A 16,149-nucleotide genomic window follows, 5' to 3' on the forward strand; every position below is an offset into this window, starting at 1 on the left:
AAGAGGTCCAGAAGACAAACAGGACTAGAGCCACTACATATCTAGGGGAAGAGGACAAACCTGTGAAATTCAGGGATTTTGCCTAAAGTTTACAAGAGGTGAAGCAAAACAAGCCAAAGAGCCTCAAGAGCATCCCCCTCAGCCTGGCATAACCAACAAACCCAGCTTACTGCTGTCTACAAAGGATCTCAAGACACTCAGGACATGAAAGCTGTCTTTTATCCTGTGTCACTGATGACTGTGCTGAACTACTCGGGTCTCTGTACGTGAGAGTGAAAAATGAAGTAATTTTCCTTAATAAAATCCCCTCCCTGCTGTTGAGCAGAGTTTTGTCGTGCCAGCTCCCCACCCAGCTTTTGGGTTGAGGGTACAGAGTCCCTGCAGAGCAGGTGACCGTGCATCCATCGCTTTATTAGGCAGTGGTGCTGCATGCGCGGCTCTGACCAGTTACTATGTACATTTGGCAAATGAAGGCAAGGAGCACCAAGCACGCACATGGGTGGGAGCCCCAGTAGCCTACCCCTCTGTGCCTCACTGTGACAGCCTCCTTGCCAGCAGGCACAGGGGTGTCCTCTCTGTCGTGCAGGACGTGAGCAGAGCCATGTGCCCTCAGCAGACATCTCAGGATACTTCCTCCCCCCTTTCCTGCACCTTGCTCCCCTCATGTCCTCTCCAGGGCCCCAGTTCCAGTCCTTGCTTCCCAAGGGGGTGAGGGCAGCAAATGGATGCTCCCACTAAGCTCCTTCTCCCTGTCGCCATCCCAGCAGGCACACTGGCACACAGGAACCCCAGGTGAGAGCATGATGAGGGGTCTAGCTGCCAAAGTCCCCAATAACACCGTCTCGCTGATCTGGTGCCCGTCCACTACACCAGCGTTTGGCCCTGCAGACAGGCCACCTTCAGGTCCACACAGCTTCGAGCTCAGCTCGTGCGTGGTGACAGCTATAGGGTGCGGATAGCCACCGGGTAAAGCAAGGACATGTGCTCAGCCCCCTTGATGGGCAGCTTGCGGCTGGCGTAGTGATGAATGATCTCTGGCACGCTGTCAAAGGGCGGGCTGTGCTGACCCAGCACGTACTTGTTCTCCTGGGTCCGGGATAGTTTCATGTGCATGAAGCCCTGGCTGCTCCTGTGAGGAAAGACAGAGGCAGGGTTAGAGGAGACGGCAGTCCCCAGATCCCCACCCTTGCAGCCATGGCCCTTCTCATATCTCCCTCCAGTCCTGCAGCTCTCAGCCCAGTGGGGATGAAGCCCTTCTTACAGCCACCCCAGCTCACGCAGCAGCCACAACAGAAGGAGTCAGGCTGGTGCATCCCCAGCCTTGCTGCAGCAAAGCAGGATTTCCTCCTTCAGGCTGGGACCAGCCACACGGGGGCTCGTGCCCCCCTCCTTGCACCACTACTGCAGGTCCCATTAAACCCGCTCAGCATAGCGAGGCCATTTCCCAGCACAGCACAGGCACTGAGCCACAAGCGGCTGCGCAGGCAGATACTGCCACAAGCACTGATTCCAAGTGACGGGCTAATGGCCCTGTTGCTATTAATTTGTGTCTCTGAGGAGAGCCACAGCCTGTCTGCAGCGTCTGGAATGCACATTACAGCAAAATATTGATGGCTTAAAAGCAGACAGGACCTCATCAGCAATGCTGAGCCGTATCCAGTGCTGTGCAGGCCAGTCCCATCCCCCTGGCTGGAGACGGTGCCCATAATGGACAGAGCAGCTGCATTAGCAGAATGGGCTTGCAATCCATTTAGGAGCTGAGAAGCAGGGAGCCAACCCCACTGGGAAAGGGCTGTCTGGGAGCACACACAGGGCTCAGTGTAGGATTAGTGCTGGAGGAGAGCTGCCACACAAGGTCCATAGCGAGGTGGGTTTTGCCCCAATTGCTCCCTGGGTTTATGTTGCAAGCTCAGGGATGTGACTGAGACTAGAAATGTTCAAGGGAGCACACTGAAAAGCCAGCAGACTCACAGCCAGCAGCTGCTGCAACCTCTGCACCATGCAATGGGCACCTAGAACCTCCAGCCTCCACACCACAGCCTCAGCTGCCCCCAGGAAGGAATGAGCCACCGGCGACTCATCCTCTGAGCAGTTAATTCAGCATAATCCTGCCCACAGCACTCTGGGGGGCAGCACAGCCAGAGTGGTCACAGCACAGTTAAACCTCCCAGCTACCTGGCAGGCTCCTGCTGCTCTCTTTTGTGCACATTTTCTTTTAAGGCAGCACAGAATGACTGGGGATCAGCACCAGAGCTCCATTTTCAGACCATCTCTTCAGTCACTCCTCCTTCCTCCAGAAAAAGAGTTCAAAAAAAAAAAAAAAAAAAAAGAGAAAGAGAGATAGATGCATGCGAGCAGCTTAGAGCTATATAAAAAGCATCCCAAGGGATCTTCCTTGAAAAGGCTCTATAGAGAAAGGCAACAGAGTAAAAATCACATTCCTGAGACCGTGTGGTCTCTGCAAATGAAGACTTTGGACACTGCCTGAGCAGCTCTTGGATGGGATGCAGCCTCCTGTGGGCAGAAGCACAAAGCTGCAAGGCTACGTCCCACCCACGTGTGCTATTTGAGAAGGCCATTCTTGCCACGAGGCTCAGGGAAAAAATATCCAAACAGATAACTGAATTGTAGGGAAGCAATGAAAACGGGGAAATATGCAGTATCAGAGCTTTTCAGCTGACCTGGGGGGTAGCCATGCTGGAGAGGGAGGGCGTCCCACCAACCCCGATGCCACTCTCAGAGCATGTAATGGCTCACTGGTGGCTGAGAGGACATCTCATGGCCTCCAACATGACTCACTGATCAGCAGAAGCTGTTGCTTCAGAAGAGCTCACCACAAGGCAAGGAAATATTACTGAGAAAAGCATCAAGCATCAGTAAAAATTCTGACAAAGAAATGAAAGCAATGAGCTTTTGCAAGAGGTTTGCTGTCTGATCTAAAAGCACAGAAGGAAGCAGAGATTTTTTTTTTTCCAGCTAAAAATCTGCCCCACTTTGGTGCTGAAGGCAGCAATAAAAAGAAAAAAAAAAAAAAAAAGGAGAGATGGAGGAATCTAATTCACAACTGTGGCACTGGGAAATAAACGGGGAAGGCTGAATCTGCCAGGGAGAAATGCAGGTACAGAGACCACTGGGAAAATATTGGGTGTATTGAGAAAAGGGTAGGGACACCTGGGCTGTTGTCAGGCAGGGATGACTGAAGTGCTCAATATTTTTTTCCTGTGTGCCAGGAAGAGAGCTAATGTACTAGTCCTGCAGAAGGACAAGGAAGTATTTGTTAATCTATCATCATCTTCAGGACAGAAGCAGCTTTGTTTTTGCGGGCTCAGACTGCCCCGAGACTCCCCAAGGAGCTAGGCATGGAGCTCTGCGCGTGTACCTCAATGCTTCATGCAGCTTTGGCCCTCAGAGAAGGTGGAAAATTTGGGGAAGGTGCAAAGATTCCCCTCCAGACCCAAGCAGAAACCCAGCCATGCTGTGGGAGCAAGGCTTCCCTGCTGAGAAATCAAAGCAGCGCAGTGCCCTCTCTACCATGCAGCTGAGGAACAGCTTCAATGTTTAAGAGGGCTGGGGAAGAAGGTATGGGTGCATTTCTATAAATAATGGGATTGTACAGACTTTATTTTCTCATGAAATTCAGCTACAAAAAGGGGCAGCAATAAGCCAGAGCTGGAAGCTGTAATCACACACATTCAAATGAGTAATAGGGCACATCATTTTATCCGTCTGAGGAATTATGAGCACTGCCAAGGGGAAAGCAGCATGCCTCTAGCTCTGGAAGTCTTCCCAAGAGACACTTCTGCCAGACACCAAACCAAACGTCAAAAGCCTGTGCCACCCCACAAAGAAAGGCAGATCTTATATTCCAAAGCCCTGCTGTTGTCCCTGAGCAGCCCTCTGGAGTGTGCTGTTCCAAGCCCCCAAAGCACTGGGGATACATGCACAGATTCACCTCCGCTGCAAAGACAGCGCAGCATGGCCTCAGCTGCAGCCCCCCAGGTTGCACAGGCTCACTCACTTCAAGGAGAGGGAGAAGTCGTTCTTGCTGGTCTCGCTGTTGCGCACCAAGTAGCTGGCCTCCTTGCAGAGCCTCAGCAGCGTCTCTGCGTCCGTCCGGCTGATGGCCCCGTGATACCAGCTGCAGGGGGGAGAGGGACTTGGCTACACGCATGCTTTAAGCAGCACAGAGCCTCGCGGCAGCAGCAATGCCAGTCCCCATGCTAGGGGTAAGGGATGTGGGTGGCAGACGGTGCCAGGGGACAGGGGTAGCCTAAGGAGGGCAGCAGGGACAAGTAGCAGGTGGCAGAAACACAGTGCTGGGGAAGAAAGTGAGGGGAAGATAGCGATGGGGATACAAAAGAGCCACCTGGAGCAGATGGAACTCACCACTGGCTCTCCAGGGGCAGTGCAGGGTCAATCCTCTCCCCAAGGAAGGGACCAGGCTCTGTGATCAATGTCTTGGTGCTCTTGAGGCTGCTGGTACCATGTCTGAGGGCAGCCCTGGCCTTCTCCTCCCTGCAGGGTGAGGTGCGGCCATAGCCCAACCCCTCTGATGGCCCTGCAAGACAGATGGATATCACAGCGGTGGCAGGGACAGGCTGACAGACTACAAACAAACCCAGCTCTCCCCCATTCAGAGGAAGGCTGCAGAAACAGCCAGAGCCATGCCAAATCGCACTGGGTCCCCTCTCACTGCCCCATCCCCACGCTCTAAGCGAGGACAGCACAGGGCAGCTCCATGCAGCATTTACCCCAGGACTCAGTGCAGACTGGGGTTCTCACTGTGTCCCAGTCTCTGGGAATATTTTCCAGGCAGATTTCCTAAGCTCAGAGAGCTTACGTGTGTTGCTAATGTAACGAGATTCGGTGGTTGCAGCATACAATTAGGCATCTCCATCAAGAGAATTAGTACTGAGAGGCTCTCCACTCTTGAAAAGAAGAAAAGAGGAGTGAGGAAGATGGAGCTGAAGGGAGAAGCAGGAGAGGGATTAACCAAGATGTGCCCTGGGGACCCAGCCTCCCACTGAATGTTATTTCCGTGCAAGATGATTTCAGTATTAATAATATTGTTTCTCCCTCCTCCAGAGAGTTCATTATTGCTCCCCTGCCAAGCGAGCCCCCTTGCACAAATTACTTATTGATCTGCAGAGCTGCTGGCGGCTGCTGCTGCAGAGCACAACTGCCCCAAGGGTGGGTGTGCCAGACCTGGCCCTCAGGATAAGCTTCTCTGTTCACCAAGACAGCTTTTTCAGTCCTCTGCAAACATCACAGCTCAAATTTCCCCAGGAGGAGCTGGGGGACGAGGTGCTCAAGCCATGCCTCTGCAGAAGTTCAGCTTTTACATGGGCTTGCCCTTGCCTGTAGCAGCCAGTTATAGAGGCTTCAATTTCAACTCATCACTTTAAAAAATTGGGACAATCATTAAAAAGTCAGACAATCAGAAGGCTGAAGCATTTGCTAGCAGCACAAAGTCATCATATTAGAGGCTCAGAAGAAATACATAGCATCTGTCAGAGAGCAGCAGAGGCATGCACATGATTAAACAGGATATTAAAAACAAGTCCCCAGGATGGAAGAAGACATCCTTCAAGAAGTTCAAGTCACCCCCAGACAGGGACAGTAGAAAATAATACAGAACTCCGTCAAGATAAACTTAACACAACAAAGTGAGTCAAAATGAAAATGAGCGCTTGTGTTGCTTAAGCCAGGAAAAATGACAAACTGATGTCTTCAAAGCGACCGCAGGGATAACAAATGACAGAGGAAGGAGGCGGCTGTGCAGCAAACAAATTAGTTCTGTGTGACATCTGCATTTGTCGTACAAAGAGAAGCAGGAAGTTTTCCATTAGGCCCTTCTCTTTCTGGGATGAGCTCACCTTGTGGCCTCACCAGGAGGGCACGTGGGGCAGCCGCACTGCTGCAGGGTGTCCCTGCGAAGCAACATCGGCCGTCACACATAACCTCGTGGGGAGCCACCGGGGTCTGTACGAAGCTCTGCAGGGATCTGGGTAATTGCAGATAAGAAAATCAGATGTCCGCAGCTGGCATATCGCAGCATCCATCAAGAACAGCCTTAGTGATGCACGGGTGGGCACAGCACGCTGCACAGTCACGTCTCACAGATCAGTTTCATGTGAGCAAGGCCAGCCCAGTTTGGACAGCCTGGGTGGGTTCTGACAGAAGCCCTTTAGACGATGCTCTTGTAAAAAACCGTACTACAGAGCAAGGTCCTTAAAAAATTAATAATGGGTCAAAAGTGAAGCCGCAGTCATTGGCTGCCGTAAGGGAAATGGTCAGCAGAGCTCAAGGAGAATTTAGCAGGGGCTCTGCCTCCCAGCAAGCACAAAAAGGGCTCTGCAGCAAGGCAATCCTGAGATGACAAAACCTGCCTGGGAGATGGAGCTCTTCAGGATAGTGAAAGCAAGAGCTGGGAATCCAGAGGGATCTCCTGCCACTGAACAGCAAGGCAGGGAAACAGCAGATGAAACAAAGTGCTGCGAAATGACAAAGTGATGCACCTGGGGAAAAAATAACCCCAAATTTCAGTGGTGGGATCTGAATTAGCTGGTACCGTGCCCATAAGGGAACTGCATATTAAGAGCCACAGGAAAACATCAACTAAATGCTCAAAAAGAAAAGGTAAAAAGCAGCCATCAAATGCTGGGAATTTGGAGGTAAAGAGGAGGGAACAAAATAGCCAATAATAACTCTGCCACTGAAAAATCCCCTGGTGCAACTCAACCACTGCAGACACAAAGGTAATGTGTAACCAGAGATGTGGAAGAGGCAAGGACAAACATCTGCGTCCTGCCTGGGACAGGCAAGCCAAGGGGGAAGAGGAGGAAGAGGAGGAGGAGTGTGGGGAGGGAAGGGACCTGCAGTGCATGGCACAGTGCTGGTAGAGTCCCAGCAGGCATTGGCTGCAGCCCCCACGGACCCCAGCTGTCATGCGACACCCACCGTTGGCATCTTCGTAGCTCTGCAGGCCGTGCTGCGGGGGGACAGAGGCACTGGCCTCACTGTCCAGGGGGGTTTCACCGCTGTCGAGCTGTCCCACCGGTGGCGGCCACGGCAGGTCTTTAATGACCTTGATTTCAACTGGATACGAGGAGGGGGTGAGGGAGGGGTAGGAAGAGAGAGAAAGAGAAAGAGAGAAAGAGAAGGCTTAGAAAAAAACATCAGCAACACCAGACCTCGTGAGAAGAACAGCAGCTGTAAGGGTAAAGACTGAATTCCCAGGAGCCCTGTGCTGGCCAAGGGGACCCACAGCCACCACCAGCAGAGATGGGACTAAGGGAGATGACAGGAGGAAGAGGGGTGGAAGGGGAAAGGGTGCTGGCTCCCCAGACAGGCATCCAGAACCAGCAAAGCTCCAGCTGACAGCCAGGTTCCCATAGGACAAGCAGTCTATGACGAGGTGGCTGCAGGCAGTCTGCAGCAGCAGGGAAGGGAGTGCAGATGCAGTTCACAGTGGATTAGCCCAGTGCTGGTACCACTGCGTCTCAACGGGGGGACCAGCAGGGAGATTCCAGCATCACAGGATGGTCCTGAGATCCTATACACATGCCAAGGCACGACAACTGGCTTTGCCATGCATGAATTCCCTCCAGACTCAGAGCCAACCTGGAGCATCCTGGGCAGCATCCATGCATGAGCCAGATGTATGAATGCACCTCCTCCACCCAGGGGCAACAGGCAAATCCTCTATACAGACACCTCAGCACAAACCCAGCCCAATTGAATCAATCCTCGGCTCAGGATGCTGTAGACACTTGTCTGTAGACACCAGCTGTACCAGGACCCAAATCCCAGTCACCCACATGGACAATCAGACACCAATGTCACATTCACCCAAAAGGTGAATCACTCCCAAGCCCCAGTCTCCATGCTTCTCCACACCATCAACAGTTCATGCTTTGTGCGCACCAGCAGCAGCACAGACACACACTGCTGCAATTCAAATGCATCCTGGATAAGAGCATGGCAATTAGCCAGTGCTGGCAGTGGAGCCAGTGCTAATGCACAGCATGGATTTCCTCATTAACAAACACAAACACAATCGATCCCGCAGCATGGATAAACAGGCCAGGGGGATGGACATTCTTCTGGCCAAAGCCTGCCAGGGACAGCTCAGCCCTCGTTCCTGCAAAAGGTGGTCTCAGGGAAGGAGAGTTCTTCCTGGGCTGGAGATGGAGCTCTAGCCCTGTAACTTGGGGTGGGAGACAGGAGTCAGCTGGCACCAGAGATGCTGATCAGTCAGGCAGTCGGAGATGGCACTGACAGGCTGCCAAGGCAGCTCCATCGCCAGCCCACACAGCCTGTCTGCCACAAGCCTTGCTGAAGAGAAACAGCCACTGTGCAAGTGAAACATCACTCCCTGAGACACAGAAATGCAGAAGCTGATATTACCATCCCAGCTTCCCCACTGCAAAATACTACACAGCATCAGTAGGCACTTTTCAAAACTCCAGCTGCCTCCATCCCAGCTCACCTGCAAAGGCTTTGGAGATCCTCTCCTTCTTCCACTCCCAGGGCTGGTCATACTCCTCTGGCGGCCGCTCATCATCCTCAGGCAACCGAGATTCCCTAGGCCTGGGGCAAGCATGGCGGTCAGTGTCCACATCCAGCCCTCCAGAGATGGGCTCATAGGGAGTGTCATAGAGGTGAAGTGGCCGGGTTGGAGTCTCCCGTAAGCCCTTCTGGCGGATCTCTAGCAGAAAATGGAACAAAATGTGAGCTTCTCACTTGGCCACAGTCTCCAAAACCAGAACAAAGAGCTTGGTTTCACCTGAGGGTGATGTAGGGTGGGAAGCATGAGTGATGGAGAAGGCCCCAAACCTCCAGCAAGTGCCCGTCACAAGAAGTTCAGCTGCCGGACAGCAGGGCCTTGAACAATTCCCAGCATCAGGATACCTGCTCTCCCCACAGTGCAGTGTTTAACTAAATGCTCAACTCTTGAGCAGAACAAAAATCTCTCCACAGACACAAGAAGACTCCTTGTTGATGCCGATTTTTCCAAGAAAGCAGCAATGTCCTCCAAAAGCTACATGAGCTTTACAGAAACCATTTGCTCCAGAAAAACCACAGGACATGAAAGCAGAGCCACAGCCTGGAGCATGCAGCCCTGCGTGCACTGCAGCAGTCAGAGCAGTGCCTCTGGGAGCACGTGCTCTCACCTCGCCTGCTTTCAAGCCATAAACAAAACCATGGGGGACCCTGCTGCTGCAGCAGACAGCAGCATGCTCTGCACCAGCCATAACCAAATTAAATAGCTTCCACATCCATCTTGCTCTATGCCAGACCCATTGAATGTCATGTCTCTCCTGGCTCAGCCTCACGAGCAGCACTGCAAGCAGAAGTATTGAGGGGCCTTTAATACTCATGCAGCCTTTGCAAGTGCTCTGTCTGTGGCATGTGGCATTCACATGTCTTTCACACATGTAAATCTGTGAAAATCTGGCTGCAAAGCAGCCAGGATGGCTCCTGTGCAGCCATTCACCCGGGCTTGTTAGCCACTCCTAGGAGACTTGTGCCAGCACAGGCTGCAAGAACAGAGCAGTGGCCACCAAATTCACAGAGCAGCAGGAAATGGAAGAGTGTACAGTGGTCCTTACACAGAGCTTTCCACCTTACCAGCCATCATTTTCTGGGCTTCGTACGGTTCCATATACCCATCGTTCTCTGTCACCTTCTCCACCCCTGCCTGGCTACCAGCCACCTGCGCAGCATCAAAGGGGTCTGCATAGTCCTCCAGGACAGCCAGCTGGAAAAGGGAAGAACAGGAGAAAGGTTAGGCCATTCCCTGCCTTTCCAAGGGACCAGCTGAAACACCTTCAAATATCACCACCTCACCATGAGGAGCACGCAGAGCAGCAGCCCGGACCTCAGGCTCCATGGGGACAGATGAGTCTCCAAGTTCTGGCAGCAGGAGCCCTGGGCTACTGCCACTCCACCTGTCCCTTTTGTATATCCTTTCGGAGGAAGGCTCCAAGCGGGATCTGCAATCCTGCAGAGCAGATGCTGGCAGCCCACGGCTTTCCAGGCACCCGCACGAGGCTCTTAGCAGTGGTAACACTCCAGCCTTTGTCCCAGAAGTTGGGTCGGAGCCAAGCAGAGCAGAATGCAGCCCGGCCTCCTCCGTTAGCATTGGCCTGGCACCAGCAAGGCCACTAGCGCCCACACAGATGCGCCAGCAAGGTTGTTTCCAAAAGCGGGGCTCTCAGCTTGGCCATGTTTTCTGAGGCAGCCTGAGACCCAGTTCAGGGAAACTGGCAGGCACTGGTGAAACTGGAAGCTCACTGGTTATTTGTCAGGGCTCCTGCAGGCACATCTGTAGGCATCTAGGCATCTCTTAGCAAAAGGACTATGAGCAGCCTATAGCTTCCTTTCTTCCATCTCAGGCCCCTACAGCGTCCCCATGTATCCCAAGTGACGCAGGAGGGGACCCTCAAGCAACCAAGAGTCAGCAGGAAATAGGACCAGGAGCCTTGGGTATGATTTCACAAGGAAAACACCACAAGCTCAAGGTTTGTCCTCACAGGTGCAATCTGCCACCCCACCACAGCCAGTGGCAGAGCCAGGCTGCTCTCCGATTAATGGGTTTAAAACAAAACACCTCTTTCCTTCTTCCTGTGAAAAGTGACAATAGCCTGGAGCAACAAAACGCAGCAGGAAAAGGGGACAGGAACTGGAGTTGTAAACACCCCACAGCTCCTCAGCACCCTGTCCATCACCCATCTCTCTCCAGGACTCCAAGGGCAGCTCCTGCTCACCCAGGGGCAGCTCTCCCACAACCAGCACAGCATCACCCCCAGAGCAAACCCCAGCAGTCATCAGGGAACGTGCAGCTGCTCGGCTGCCCGCAGTCCCTGGGAGGTTCTGTGCCATCAGAGGCATTATGCCCAGCACTCCCTCACCCCCTGCAATGAGGTCTCTGTCTCCGCAGCGGCAGCAGGGTCAGGAAGGGGTTGCCTGCTTGTTCCTCTGCCAAACCCGCCTGCATTATAGCTTGCCACAAGCCCCATTTCCTAGATGTGTTTTACTAGATAGCCTGACACCTGGCTTGCTGCTGGCACTGCTCCCGGAGCCTCTCTTCGCACCCCATCAATGCAGTGCAGACTCAGACAAGACAGGACACCAGCACAGCAGCTCAGATGCTCTTCCACATGCAAGCACCTTACACTGGAGCCACTCTGAGTTATAACTTCACCCACTTCATCCTCTCCTTTGGGTACAACATTTCCCTAATTTTACCTCTGGGACCTTTTCCCCAGGGGGATCACCCCACAGCTCAGGTTTTGGCAGGCAGCAAAGCCAAACCCAAAAGCAAAACAAATATTGGCCATAGGAGAAGGGCCTGGTTCCCTGCCCTGGGAGCCGGACACGGTTGCACCCAGGGCACAGGAGGTGAGGGGAGCCCGGGGCGGACAGCACAGCATCTCACAGGATGACTCAGTTGAGAGGCTCTGGCAGGAAAGACACACGCCCAGGAGTTTCCTGGCCAACCATTCCCACACACTGCGGTGCTGACCCTGTGCTCCCAGCAAAAGCTTTGCATCAGGAGCATCACATCTCAGGGCTGATCCTAAGCACGTTGGCAAATCTGTAGCCACACATGCCCTTGTGGTGGTCTCTTGCCCCCATTGGGACGGCCCAAAGAGGAGATCCCACAGCAGACAAAAAAGGTGTCACCTGGGCTCAGGCACAGTGGTGCCATGAGCGGGTCCCTCACTAAGGACAGGCTGTATCTGTCTCACTTGCATCGATGGAAATCCTGGCAATTGCTGTTCCTCGCGTGGCAGAACACACATCTCAAGAGTCTGTCCCCTGCTCAAGCTGTGGGGCATGGAGCACAGGGACCAAGCAGAGGGGGGAGGACCTGTGCCGCTCCCCACCACCCCCAGAACATTTGATAACGCAACATGAGCTTCTGCAGAATGTGCCCTAAGCACATCATCACAGGATGCTGCCCATCCCACGGACTGCACAAAGCTATGACGATCCATCTGGTGCCATGTGCTTCAGGACACCCTCACACAGCCATCACAAGCATGAGCAAGCTTCCAGCGACCACCCTCTGTCCTCCTGGGCCACTTCCACAAAGGATACAGCGAGCAACCCAGCCATGCTGCGGGCAGGGAACCCTCCCACTACCCAGTGCAGCAGACGGGAGCTGGAAAAGGTGCCTGAGCCCAGCAGGTGGTTTCCCTGTGGTGGATGCTCCACTGCTCCTCCAGAGAAATGGCTTTAGCTTTAACAAGCTTATCTCCAGCTCACCTAGCCCTTCGAGCACTGCCTCCGTCCATCACAAGAACCCTAAAAAATGATAAACCTCCTCCTCATCAAGGGGAAGGATCTGGAGATAGCCTCACCACTGCCTGCCTGGGTGATGATGAAGGGCCTCCTTTGGACCCACGCTGCTACCTGGGCTTCCCCAGCCGCCTCCTTGGCTCTTCGTTGCACTTTCCAGCTTCTCGCTGCACTCCAATGGATACAGCCCAGTCCCTGGGCTGCAGCACCACACGTTCCTCTGCCATCAGGAGCAAGAACCCTGCGGAGGCCCCAACAAACCGAACTCCTGCTCTGCTGTGGGCAGCTCGTGGGATCACAGCTGAACGGGCCCCGCCGCAAACGTTCCAACAGCAATTATGCACTAAGAGCAATTTGCCGGGATCCACCGGCGGCAACTTGTTTGCCTGCATCCAGCATTCCCCCACCAGGTTTCGCTCAGCGCGCTTTTCCCCGGCGTGTCAGGCGACGCCAAGCCCGAGCCTGCGACTGTTGTATCAACAACTCCCTCCTTTCCTTCAGCAGGCCGATCCGCGAGGAGTTCGCCCGGCAGGCCCCATCTTGCAGCACCGCCGGGCGCCGCGAGCCCTCCTGCCTTAATTCGCACGGTCCCCCGTCGGACTCTCACCCGTGCCGCGGGTTTGTCCCTGGCACCGTCTGTGTGCCACCGGCCCGGGGACCGCTCTCGCCTCCTCTCCATCCCCAGCTCGGAGGCGGCAGACAAAGAGGCACGGCCGCTTCCCGACAAAGCAGCTGGCACGGGGCGGGCAGGCCCCGGCAGGCTCACCGCGCTGCGGGGAAGGAGGCCCGCGGAGGGCGGCCCGGCCCCGGGGAGACGTCCCGAGCTCCGCGGGTCGCCTCCGCGGAGACCCCAGCGCCGGGAGACGCGGGGAAGCCGTCGGAGACGCGCCGGCAGCCCGCGGGTCCCGCCGCGGCACTCACCTCCTGCGGCGGCTCGTCGGGCGGCTCGGGGCCGGCGGGGGGCGAGCCGGGGGCGGCGGGGGACGGCGCGGGGCCGGCGGGCGGCTTCTCGGCCGCCTCCACCTTGATGAGCCGGTGCTTGGGCGAGACGTAGCGGGGCCCGTCGGGGGCGGCGGGAGGCGGCACCCCGCTGTACGGGTCCTCGAAGTCGCGCTCCTTCTGCAGGCGGTACGCGGCCACGATGTCGGGCTGGGCCGAGGCCAGCGGCTCGGCGGCGCCTCCCGGCGGCGGGGGCGGCTGCGGCGGCCCGGCGCGGTAGTCGGGTTTGGGCGGCGCGGGCGGCGCGGGCTTGGCGCTGCGGAAGCCGAGGTGCTCGCGGAGCCAGCGGGCCATGGTGCCCACGCACTGCGGGGCTCCGCCGCCCGCCCCGGCCCCGGCCCCGGCCCCGGCCCCGGCCCCGCCGCCGCGCTCCGAGCCTGCCGCCGCTCCGCTCAGCAGCATCGGCGCCGGCGGACTGAGCGCGGCGGCGGAGACCGGGCCGGGGGGGGGGAAACGGGGGAGGCGGACGAGGGAGGCGGCCAGTGCCACCTGCCGGAGCCGCGGCGCTCACTGCTCCGAGCGGGGCTCCGAGCTCCGCTCCCGGCTCCCCCCCCTCCGCTCCCCGAGCCCGGCTCCCACCGCGCCCCGCCCGCTTCCCCCGGGTCCGCCCCGCACCCCCGCCGCCTGGCCCGCCCTCCGCGGGGCCCGCCCCGCCGCCACCCGGCCTGCCTTGGCGCCGCGGGCTGCTCCCGGGGCTGGCTGCTTCCCCCATTTGCCCCCGCTCTCCTCGGCACGGGTGGAAGAGCCGCCGGGGTGGCGGCGAGGGAGAGGTGGGGGCAACTTGAATGTATGGGAAGGCTGCGCTGAGTGGTGCCCGTTCTCTGGGGAGGCTGTTTGGAAAGCTGTAGCTCACACTGCTTGCTTCTACCCGCGAAACCCTTCCAGATTCCCAACCAGGCAGCACCCAGCAGTCAAGATTAGGAAATTCAGAGTGTATCTGTATTCAGAGAATATGGGATACAAAAGACTTCAGGAGAAAAGCTGCCTGCCACGCACAGGTTGAGCGCAAGGCAGCATTTGAGGTCGGGCACACGCTAAATCCTGGCAGATGGAGATGATGAAATAGTTATTAAAATACAGAAACGACAGGTTCTCAATCTGTCTGTCCAGCGGTGGGAAGGAAGCAGGATGCAGGGCTGATGGCACATGAATGACAGCACTTCCAGTGCCTGTAGCAGCCAAGGAGGATGTTCAGCCACATCTGCTACCAGTGGCTCTGGTTCAGTCCTCAGGCTGGCAAAGCACGCACTCTGCATCCTCTGGGAGGTGGCCAAGGAGGGACCAGCTTGTGGCGGCAGCTTTTTTAAAAATACTGCCATGCTGGAGGAATGGTAGTGCCTGTTCCTTTCCATCCCACCCCATTGCATCTCCCCTTGGTGAGGCAGCTGCAGGGGCATCGCAAAGGAGCATCTCGGGACCCACCTGAGCCTTCAGTTTCGAGCAGTGTTGGCTTTTCCTTTTTAAGGGAGGAGCCCAGAGCAGGTCGACAGCAGCACGGTGTGTGCGGTGAGGAGGGCAGAGCCGGGTGGGAGCCCCTCAGGAGACGCCTTTGTGCTGGGAGAGATCTGAAGGGTGCTCTGAGCTCTGCACCCCACATGGCTCAGCACAGGCACAGGCTGCTTTTTTTTTCTGCAGTCGTGACAGGACACAGGCGACATCTCTCCATTCTTGGTGGCGTGTTTCAGGCTCTAAGAAGCAGCTACAGATTTCTGCATTCACACTGCCAAAGCTGAACTCCATCTGCGTCTCGCTGTGGCTGATTTTGCTCCAGTGCCCAAAGTGTTTATATCCATCATCTCTGATGCACATTGGGACAGAGGGTTGATGCCTGCACCACAGCGATCAGCCCTGGTGCCACATCCGTGGCCTCGATGCCACTCCATCTGCAAGGCCACATGGCCAGGCCCTGTGACAGATGGCTGTCATGAAGCGTTGCTCGTGCAGGACTTGGCAAGGGGCACAGAGCTGACAGATGGGAGAGGACCAGGAGCATGCGTGTGTGCCAGACTCAACATTTTGTCTGCTCCCTCACGCAGCCACGGCAAGGAGCTCCTGGCAGGATGCTGCCTTGGGCCCCAGGGAAGATGGCAGTGGAGCCACCATTTGCAGCCTTTGACTGGGAGGTGAGCACTTCATGGCCGCGCAGAAGGGATGTTTGGCTCACAGGGTTCTAAAAGAGGTGAGATGGAAGGTCATCTTAGTGAGGCCTTGGTAGGAGCTCTGCTCCCATCTCCTGCCATCTGCCTCCATCTCAAGAGGATCCAGGAGCTCTTCCCTGTTGCCTTTGGGCCAGGGCTGGCAGCACGGTCCTTTCTCTCACCATTTCCTGTGTAAATGCTTCCCAAGCAGGTTGAAGCATGCACCAGGAAGAGAAAGCCAGGTAAAGCCTTCTGGGCCCCCGCCAGCCCTGTGCATGCCCTCAGCCCTTATCTGCCCTCCTGGCTGATGGGAGGAGCTGCTTCAGCAGGTCTGAGCGCTCCTTAGGCTCATCTGCAGCTGGGGATGGGAGCCCTGTTCTGCTTCCTAGGCCAAAAACAGGACATGGGACCTTGTCTGGGTCTGGAAGGGCCCAGGTTGCATGGTCCCCGTGGCTCCCTTGGTGCCCTTGGTGCCCTTGGTGCCCAGTTTAAGTGGCTGCAGCCCAGCATTCTGAAGGTTCCACAGGCAGCAGAGGCCTGGGTTTGGTGCCCAATTTATGGCTGTGGGATTTTGGTGGCTCAAAGGGGAACATCTCTGCCCCTGCATGCTCTGGAGGAGGCACAAAAAGAGGATTCACCCACAGGTGATGTGGGGCCTGGATTTAGCATTTGACACTTGCCACCATCATCACTTGAGTCAGGC

At 55.9% G+C, this 16,149-nt stretch overlaps 1 protein-coding gene across 4 annotated transcripts; it reads right to left on the reverse strand.

Moving 5' to 3' along the window:
- Positions 1-619: 619 nt before the first annotated feature.
- On the reverse strand, positions 620-13,710 carry SHF (Src homology 2 domain containing F). 4 transcript variants are annotated; one of them, XM_031616163.2, is made up of 7 exons: positions 13,231-13,710; positions 9,634-9,763; positions 8,492-8,710; positions 6,961-7,098; positions 4,387-4,558; positions 4,019-4,138; positions 620-1,129 (listed from the first exon to the last, which is right to left on the reverse strand). In XM_031616163.2, exons 1-7 carry the CDS (start codon positions 13,708-13,710, stop codon positions 943-945), a joined length of 1,446 nt encoding a protein of 481 aa, XP_031472023.2. In that variant the 3' UTR covers positions 620-942. The 4 variants fall into 4 exon arrangements, with proteins under 4 accessions (XP_031472023.2, XP_090004687.1, XP_090004686.1 ...); XM_090148561.1 differs by lacking the exon at positions 6,961-7,098; XM_090148560.1 differs by lacking the exon at positions 4,019-4,138.
- Between the last annotated feature and the right edge of the window lie 2,439 nt (positions 13,711-16,149).

The sequence above is a fragment of the Phasianus colchicus genome, chromosome 12 (genome assembly GCF_987193195.1).
Source record: "Phasianus colchicus chromosome 12, bPhaCol1.hap1.1, whole genome shotgun sequence".
Classification (NCBI taxonomy): domain Eukaryota; kingdom Metazoa; phylum Chordata; class Aves; order Galliformes; family Phasianidae; genus Phasianus; species Phasianus colchicus.